The sequence below is a fragment of the Hippoglossus stenolepis genome, chromosome 3 (assembly GCF_022539355.2).
Source record: "Hippoglossus stenolepis isolate QCI-W04-F060 chromosome 3, HSTE1.2, whole genome shotgun sequence".
NCBI classification, from domain to species: domain Eukaryota; kingdom Metazoa; phylum Chordata; class Actinopteri; order Pleuronectiformes; family Pleuronectidae; genus Hippoglossus; species Hippoglossus stenolepis.
The window spans coordinates 26,838,499-26,848,298 of NC_061485.1; the positions used below are offsets into that span (position 1 = coordinate 26,838,499).

The 9,800-nt window shown below is 42.8% G+C and overlaps 1 protein-coding gene across 1 annotated transcript; it reads left to right on the plus strand.

Annotated features, from left to right (window-relative positions):
* Window positions 1-855: 855 nt before the first annotated feature.
* si:ch211-112f3.4 (EF-hand and coiled-coil domain-containing protein 1) lies at window positions 856-9,159 on the plus strand. The gene is made up of 9 exons (XM_035152432.2): window positions 856-1,686; window positions 2,748-3,189; window positions 3,279-3,413; window positions 5,235-5,323; window positions 5,565-5,706; window positions 6,865-7,015; window positions 8,112-8,228; window positions 8,632-8,701; window positions 8,794-9,159. The coding sequence occupies exons 1-9, from the start codon at window positions 1,098-1,100 to the stop codon at window positions 8,967-8,969; spliced, it is 1,911 nt and encodes a 636-aa protein (XP_035008323.2). The 5' UTR covers window positions 856-1,097; the 3' UTR covers window positions 8,970-9,159.
* Window positions 9,160-9,800: the final 641 nt, after the last annotated feature.

The window sequence follows — 9,800 nt, forward strand, 5'->3', positions numbered from 1 at the left end:
TAGATTTACAAATCACAATTTGCCATAGGGCTAAACAAGCTGCGACAGGTGAGAGGTCTCTGCCCTACTCAAACCCACAGACTCTGAACTCACAGTACAAGGTTTTCATCACATCTGACAGGAGGACAGGATGAAATCATTTGCTACTTATTAATGCTCAGTTGATTCATTCTCTGCCAATTGGCAAATAGTTTTGGCACAAGTTCTGATATACTGAAATGTTGTCACTGTGTAATGCATCATGCTTTGGAATTCATGTGTGATTTGTGTGTATGTGGTCTAGTCATGGGAGTGTAATCAAGATGCTCCCTTTGCTTGTGGTTGTCAGGTATGTGATAAGTGGTGAGGTCAAGGTGTGCGAAGGTATTTCCGCTGGGAGTTGTTCAGTTTCAGGAAACTAAGTCGCATTTGACTTCCAAGGGAAGTTTGCCTGATGAGAAATGAGTAGATTGGGAGACTGCAGTCAGGGGGTGCTGAGTGTCAGGAGTCGTTTTACATTTTATTGTTGTTGCTGCCACACAGGGAGTGAGTCAGATCCACTCAAGATCCATTCTGGTAAAGGTGAAAACTAAAACCAACCATGACTCACTGTGGGCTGCTGTGGTTTGTTTTTGTCACAAGATGACAGGAGCCACAAAATACCCTTAAACTCTGGAAACTCTATCATTCACCTCCAAAACACACAAACTCACCTGTGTGACTCCGTAGTTCTCACTCCTGCAGAAAACTGTAGTGTGCCATCTCTTGATATGTGAGTTGTAATGGAGATTAACAACAGCACCGACATTCTCGCATAACTAATTATAAAAGGTGAAAGCCCCTTACTTGTAGTGCTACACACACACATGTGGTCAGACTCTGCACTCAAAAGGGTGGAGTCGGTGCAGTGGGATTTCTTTCCCCACTCGAGGGCATCAGATCTTGACTTGATGCGCCGGGAAGGAATCCAAGGTGAGGCTTTCACGGAATTACGCTGCGTAAAACCAAAGGAGGGAGGGTTTTCTGGTTTGAAGTCATATCCTGTGCTAATTTCCATAGTTCCATAACTTTTATTTGGTGACCTCTACGAAGAAGAAAATCGCACTTTATGTGAAGTCATGGACCGCAGAGCATTTCCCCTGTCGCGCGTCGACCCGTCGCCGCGAGCAGCGCGTAAAAGCGAGTGGCTCCGGAGCGCTCTGGCGCACCACCACTCCCCCGACCCCGGCGTGGAGAACGAAATCGTCGTCCTGGCCACAGGCATTGACCAATACCTGCAGGAGGTCTTCCACCACCTGGCCTACCCCAACCGGGACGACACAGTGACGGCGGAGGATTTCGGAGCGCTGTGCGCAGTGCTGGGGCTCAACGGAGCTGGGGGGAGGACGAGCAAAGCAAAGGACGGGACAGGCGATGGAGAGAAAGACGAGGAGGATGAAGAGTTTAGGGATGTGTGTTCTCGGCTGCCCTGTCAGCTGTCATTTAAAGACTTCCACTCTCGGCTGTGTGGGTATTTCCGTGTGCGCAGTGCGCGCAGAGGCACCGGGGACTGCGCCGGGCGCTTGCCCCTCACTGAGGACACGGAGCTGGTGGAGAGACAGATCCGACTGCGGTGGCCGCGGGTCAGGCGGAGGAAAAATGTCAGTTTTGATCTGCCCGGGGACCAGAGTGGACCTGTACCCAGTAAAAGTGGAGACCGTGAGACAGGTACTGTACCAGGACGACATGCTGTTGCTTTAAAAAACTTATTTCACCATTATTGAACGAACTCCTGCTTATTAGTGTATATGACATGATCTATAGTGACTCTGTTGTTGTACCTTGTAACTGACTATTATCTCCTGACTAATACACAGCAGGTATTGTTGTGAGGGAGGTGAGAGGGGAGGAAGCCCTGCAGGCTAAAGGCACCAATTACTGCAACTCGTTTCCCCTCCTGTCATTTTTCTCTCAAGCAGCAGCACTCCCCTCTTTACTTTGTTTGGTGCTGTCACTCCTCTTCCATCTCCTGCACCATCTGCTCTGCCAACAGTCTTTCATACAGGAAGAAAAGTCTGATCAGTTACATATGTGGTAATACTCCATCCCAAGTCCTGCAGCACTACTGGAGAACTTTGCCCCTGCAAGTGTTTCTGGTACATTATTATATAACAATATTGATCCATCAACGTGTAAGCCTATTACAGTAGCTGCTTGAGGTGGAGCCAGTTGTAACTACTACTGTTTTCTTCAGTGGTTCCCAGCCTAAGGGTCGGGCCCCTCCAAATTGTCCCGGTATGCATCTGAAGGATCAAGACAAAAGTGATTCAAGTTTTTGGTCTTTTTTCAATTTAAATAAGAAAAGGGGATGAATGCCTCATGTTAGTTTGAAGGTCTTCCGCACTATTTGATGATAAGTTGCTAACCACCAGAAGATATTTGTGACCACTAGCGGATGTTAGTGATATATCAGTTGTGTACCTTAGTGTCATTGGGTGTCAATCACAAGACACTCTCTTCTAAGGCAGGTCCACCACTGGCTGATCAGACCTGGGTGTGTGTCCCTAACATCTTGGGGCCCAGTTGGGGTCTTTCTTCCTGATCCAGAGCCATTGGCTGCAGCGTTCGGCAGTCTGTGATGTGAATTTTTCCCTCATGTCTATGAAAAGACATTTTTTCAGTGTATTTTCTCAACAGTGCATTCTAGTTTAAGCTCATCATATGTTTATGTAAAATCGAACTGTGTAAAATAACTAATGACTCCTCACCTCTTTGATTTTCCTCTCCAGATGAGGTGTCAGCTCTGAGGGAGCTGGTGGAGGACCTCCGCTCGGCGCTGCAGGGGAGCGATGCTCGCTGCCTCGCCCTGGAGGTGGCCCTCCAACGGGCAAGGAGCTGCACCCTCCCTTCTCCCTCCAGCTGTACCTCCACTGTTTCATCTCCCACAACTTCCATCACCTTTGTTCAGGGAAAACTGGTCCCAACACACAGAATTAAAGGACAGTGCAGTGGTGCTGGAGCAGGCAGGGCGAAGAGAGCGGTGAGGTCACAGGACATCAGGGACACACTTCTGAGGGAGCTGAAGCTGATTCGCTCCTCACGTGACGGACAGCTGGGGGAGGCCATCAAGTTCAATGAGCGTTTGGAGAAGGAGCTGCAGTGGGCCTATCAAGGAGTGCGCAAACTGCAGGGGGCGGAGTCCGCACTGAGGAAAGAGAACAATCACATCAGGTTAGTTTTTATTGCTGGGAGTTTTTAAAGTTGACTGGAAGGATACAGTTTGAACTGCAGTGAAGCTGATTGTGCGTGATCTCCACCAGGAAGCGAGCAGAGGAGGCCAGGGAGGCTCTGAGTTTGGGGCTGCAGCGAGTTCGGCTGATCCAGGAGCAGGCACAGGCTGTTCCACAGCTCCAGTCCAGGATCAGTCAGCTAGAGACTGAACTGCACCAGTACAGGTAGAAACCCTCTGTGTGTTTGTGTGGGTGTGTCTGTGAGCATGGGTGTGTTCGTGCATCCATTTACACATCATTTGCCTCTGTGCTCTGCTGATTTGAAATTCAATGCATTAAAGCCCTCAGCTTAAGTTACACACAAGTGACAACTTAATTTGAGTGTAGGGTAAAATTAATATTAAATTAAATGGAAACTACTGCAATTCATGTTTAAGAGACTGTATAACCCTTGTTTGTGATTAGATCAAACAGATTCATTTGCAATTCCTCTGTGCATTAAATACATTTCTGATGGTTGTGAAAGAAACATTTGACATAACAAACTATAAATATTAAATCAGCTAATGTGATTAAAATTAAAGTTATCATGTCACAGATGTTTTTCTGAAGAAATAGTCAACAAATTCCTCCCACAACCTTATTTTTTGCTATTTCTCTTCTCACCAGTCTCATCTACCTTGTTTCAGGGAGCTGGTTCAAATTAAAAAGCTCATAATCCCCCGTATTCTACCAGCTCAGCACAAAACTAGCTGGTGTTCATGGTGAAACATTAAGCAGCTAAAGTGCCAGTATTTTCTAAGAAGTGGAAGAAGAACACAACAGTCCCTGTCTGACTGTAGCAACATACTTACAAAAATCCTGGTGGGTGTCGAACAAGCAGCGATGACCGTTCTTTAATATTAAAATGAACTACACTAGAATATGTTACATGCACAGTTATCCCCAATGTTCTGCCAACTTCAACGTGCACACAGTCCAATTGTTTTAATCCTGGTTTAATTGTAATCTGTGTATTTCAGATGTAGACATGATGAGAATCGAAAATCTAACATGTTAATGTGCAAAACTAAATATAGCAGGTTGCTCTTACTGGCAACAGCTCACAATAAGCAGATAGCAGTGTAACATGTGTATTTCAAGAACATACTGTAGTTTAGGATCACATAAGACTATATCAGGAACAAATATGAGTGTCAAGCTCAACAGTTTGTTGTTTTATCAGACATAGAATGTTCAAAAAGAAAGAGTCTACGTCTAGTACACAATGTCATGATGGAAAGAATGGAATGTCCGAATCTTTTGCCATCTCTCCTGTTTGTAACCAGATTTCAGATTTGTTTTAGTCCACATCTGCCTGATGCCCTTATTAACGTATATAAATGACAAATGACTGCAAGTTGTTATGGGCTATGAATTTCCCGTGTAGTCTGACATGTCTCACAGTGCCATGATAATATGAATCTGACATAGAAAGATACTGTGTGAATGACTATTTTTACATGAACAAAAATATTTCTACTCATGATCTTATTCAGACATTATTTCTCCCTCAGCTCAGAAATGTGACTTGTTCATAGTGACAGCCATCCTGTGCACAGGGAATGTGTTGTCAAGCAGTTGGTAACATATTGTTAACTAACCTAAAGAATGTAAGGATGTGATTAAGACACGTCTACATAATGAGACTAAGGTCTGAATACTCCATGTTTTATTTTGATTCATGCTTATTCTGAGTATGACCTTATTCAGGTTAAGATCATCAGAAAATGCTGTTTACATGCAGGTCTTATTTATCAGCTTGATATCAGAATATTAGTGACCCTGCATGATCTAAAACATCACATGTGGTATCTTTTGTGACTCTACTGTATGTGTGTGTGGTATAATTACGCAGAATTGTGTGACATCAACCTTTATTCTATGCGAGAGGAGAGGAATGAGGACAGTTTTCATTAGACAGGTCCAAGTCAGTGTATAAATTACATAAGAGGTGAAATGACCCACATAGAAAAGCACAGATTTTAAGTTGTTCTCTACCTTTAGCTCCCTCAGATCCGGCTGTAGCTGCCTCTTAGACTCCTCCTGTCAACAAACGTATCCATTCAGAGCAGAAGACACATGCAACAGGACAGGTGAGTGATGAATCACTGAGCAATGAGGGTTCAGAGATAACGTGTTCTTAACAAAGCTTTTGTTTGCAGTTTGTCTTTGGGATTTGGAAAGTTTTGTATTGGTGGGGGAAACATTACTCATCCAACAATGCTTTGCAACGACAAAAATCACCTTAAATTTATGTCAAAATATCAATTCATACATGTGCATGATCCTTAAGTTGTCTTTGGGCAGTAAGGTAAATACCTCTGTTGTGTGCAGATGCAGATTGTCTGCAGAGAGCAGTGGAGGGGAGAGCTGCCTCTGATGAAGAGGAGGAGGACAGGGGGCCAAGGGAGGAAGGAGAATGGTGCCGGTTAGAGGTGAAGAAGCAAATCAGCCAACTGCACGACTGTGGCAAAGGGTAAGCAAACATTTAACTCACACACACACACATGTCACCTGTATTAGTCCCACATCATGTCTGGAGCTTCAGTGGGTACCTGTAACTTTCTTTGTTAATGACATGACAGCTCTCCAAAAGTGAGGCCAAAACATCTTGATCATCCCCTGGTGGCTGGCTGCAGTATAGATCATAAACCCCTGACTTGTGATTGGTTGCATGTGTATCGCGGATCTACTCCCCTATTATAGGGGACCTATTCTGGTTTTTCAGTCTTTCTCTGTCCTCTAGTGGGTTGTATATGGGTTTTGTGAATGTATACTGTGTGCATGGTCCAAAATCCCAAAGTCCGCAGCCGAGGGAGCAGTTTTCCGGAGGGTGATGAAACGGCTCCTAGTGGAGTTTTCTAATACTTCCACCCCATCATAAATGCCCAGCAGCTAGTCAGACAAGCCCCCAAACAACGGGACAAATTGCAACCTAAGATGGGAGGAGGAGAGAGCAGCGTTTGTAATGCAAGTTAAATTTAGTTTTTCGGTGCTGCCTTAAAAGCTGTCGGAAAATCAAAACACTACACAGAGTTCAACCAAGCGAAAGTCTCCTGGTCTACACAGTTTGCCTTTTTACTACGGCCCAGTGGGCTTTGTAACAGATTGTTTTTACATATTTTAAATGAATTACACCTGTATAATAAAAAAAAACGTCAGTGTTGTGTTTAATTGCAGCGACGTCTAGCGAGGGGGGATAGGAGCTGAATCCAGTCGTGAGAGTCTCTTGCTGCTGCAGTAATGAATAGAATAAAGAAACTAAAGCATTTTCTGAACATTGGAGCCTGTAAACCTTTTCAAGTAGTGCCCCAAATTAAAATTATGAACCCCAAAAAACGAGCATAATAGGTCTCCTTTAATACGGCACAGATTCTGGCACCTAATGACGTCATCAGCACTAGATGGCAGCACCCACATCCAGGATATTTTGGCTTCACTTTTGTACAGTGGGTGGAAGTGGAGAGGAAGTATCTTTATATACAGTCACTGGCTACAATAGGTGCTAGCCATTATGCTACGTGAGAAATTCCAATCAGACTTTGTGAAGTGGGTGTAGATAGAGGTACAATTACACACACAGACAATCACACAACACACACACAACAATCACATCTCTTTTGTCTCCTTCCAGATGTCGGAACCAAACGTTCCATCATCTCTCTCAGAGTCACCTGCATGATAAGAACCTCATCAGCACTCCTAAAGACAGCGGAGGGAGCCCGGGCTGGAGGGGACCAAACCACGAGCAGCAAGAGAGAAGCAGAGGCCTTGAAAAAGAAAAGGTGAGAGACAGATGATGGTAGCTGCAGTTAATGAGTTCCTTTGAGACTAAGTAACATATTTAAATCGTTGTAGGCAACAGGGTCAGAGAATGAACTCTCTGTGGATTACTAAAGAATGAGCTGAACATTACCTGTTAGATTAATTATTATTGTTCAAGTCTCAAAAATGTTTTAGACGGAACATATTTAGGTCTTAATGTTTTTTCCATTGTAGGTGTGCTAGAAAGTACATATATACACACATATACATTTACACATAGAAAGAATAAACATAAAATACCCCAAAACTGTATATTGCATGAGTAAATAATAATAAGTAGTGACAGTAGTTTATAAACAAGGTTTCATAAAAAATACCTATTTTTCCTCTTTAAGGTGAAATTATTTAAACAAAAAAGCAAAAATTCGAGAAAAACTTAAAAAAGAATGAAATACATTTGCACGTCAGTCTTTTTTAAAATCTTCTTTTCTCAATAATTATCCAATGACCCATCAGATTTATCATGTTAACATTTGGAGAGGCCACACCTTTATGTTCGAACCCCTGGACTAAACCAGCCAATAACAACAACACCACAACCCTGCTGTAGTATTAACTATCACAATATTGTAATTATGACAATGACGGGGTAATCAGACTCTGATGCAGAGAACACTCAGGGACAGACATGGGCTTAAGGCACCAGCTGTTGTCTTCGTCAGATCAAATGTTCATACACAAGACGTCCGTAGAAAAGCAAGCAAAAGGGAAAACAACAGAGAAAGGCAGGCAAGAAACACCAGCTTGACATGGAATGTATTCGCACAAGGGTTACAAAACAAATCTGGCAGAGAAGGAAGGGGAAGGGCAGGCTATTATTATTATTTACGGGATTCCTTGGCAGAAAAGTGCAGGAACAGGAAACTCTCTAGGTTTATAGTCATATACTGATTTTTAAAAATTGTATACAGTAAATACACATTTTGAGACACAAGTCACTTCTAATGGAGTATTTTTACATTGTTGTGTTGGTACTTTTATTTAAGTTAAGAATCTGAATGCTGTTTCCGAAACTTGTTTAGCTTGTTTGCATTAATTTGTTCCTCCTTCCGGCAGCGGCCTGAGGAAGAGGAAGATCAGACAAGGCTGGATGAGAAAGAAAAGACGCGTCTGTCTCTGCTGGAGGAGAAACTCACAGCTGCCCTCACACTGCTGCTGCAGCTACGCAACAAGGTGCGACACAAACACAGTTCACACACTCCGCACACCGTTCACATCAGCAGCACCCATACACACCTCTTCACTGCCATCTAGAGGTCATCGCAGGAGGCCATTTTGTGTCACTGATCCAGGTCACAGTCATTTATGCTTGAGAGCTACTTTCACCACAAATTCATTTACTCATGATTGTAATTAGGATTCTACATACTGTCTTATTCCATTCAGGGACAGTGGAGGTTGAGTTCAGGGAGCGTATCCCATCATGCTTCTGGGCAGGTTGCTTTCATAGGTGTGCAACCCAGATGAACAAAAACATGTTGCACTCATGATGTGATTTTAATTTTTTTAGACTCCTTTGAATCAGTGTCCCACCATATAACATCAAAAAGTTAAAAGCTTGTATTTCTTCCTGTAGAACATGTCACGCAGGGTGCTGGGGAAGATTGTGATGGACGCTCTTGATGTCTGCAGCAGGGCTGGAGATGGTGAGTCTGTTCAACAGCTTTCAAATAGTCCAAATATTCACATTTTAGTGTTGCTTCACTTTTTAAAGGTGCTTTTCAATTTCTCCACCCAGGACGATCCAGGGTCCTACAGGTAGCTGATGCTCTTTGCCTCCATCTGTCCTCTAGTGATCTTCTCGGAGACGGAGGGGACAATGGAGGTGGAGGAAGAGACAGCAGAGAGAAACTCCTGGTTACATCTTCTGGGCGTCAGACCAGCAGCCCCAACCCTCTACTCATCTCCTGTTGAACAAGCTACTTAGATGGTACTTTATGGTTATCATCATCCTCCTTTTTTGGACTTGTTTGCACCCTTGCAAATTTCCCAGTTGCGTATTACACATTTTTAAAACTGGTTTTAATGTATTTAAAGTTTAATTTTATTTCCTTCATTAAATGTCTTAGCGTTGTATTTAGTATTTATTTAATGTAAACAATTACAGGTGACCCATTATGCTTTTTAGCATAGTATAGTAAATATAATAATAAAGTTTTTATACAAACCCTTGTTGGAACCTTGTGTAAAGAGTTAATGCACAAACCTTTGATGAGATGAAAGGAAAATGTGATTGTTTCAGCGCAATTTCATTCTCTGTGCTTTCTTTATCTGGGGAATAAACTTCCCACTGATAAAACCAAACAGTAGCTTCACTCATTTTCGCAGGGTCACTTACTAAAGGCCACTTGCATGAAAATACATTTTGCAAGTGAATCAACTTTAACGTTTCACATGAAAAACCCGCCGGGAGGTTTTAATAGTTTCTAAACACAAGGCATGGGGTAAAAAGGACTTCACACGTGGCGCTACAAGTAATTGCTGTTTAAATGAACGTCCTATATCCTCTCTATTTTAGCCCTGTTTTTGGTCTACCTACTTCTGTGGGAAATATCTGCCTTCTTAGCTTCACCAGCAAAGTCTGTGTTAGCTGGTTGTTGCTGTTAGCTGGTTGTTGCTGATCAGGTTGTGTAGAGCTTTTTGTGCCTGGTATAATTTGTAATTATAAGTTACAGTAAAGAAATACAAATACATACTAATAATAACAATAACAATAAATAGCAAATGAAAACATTTAACTTTCTT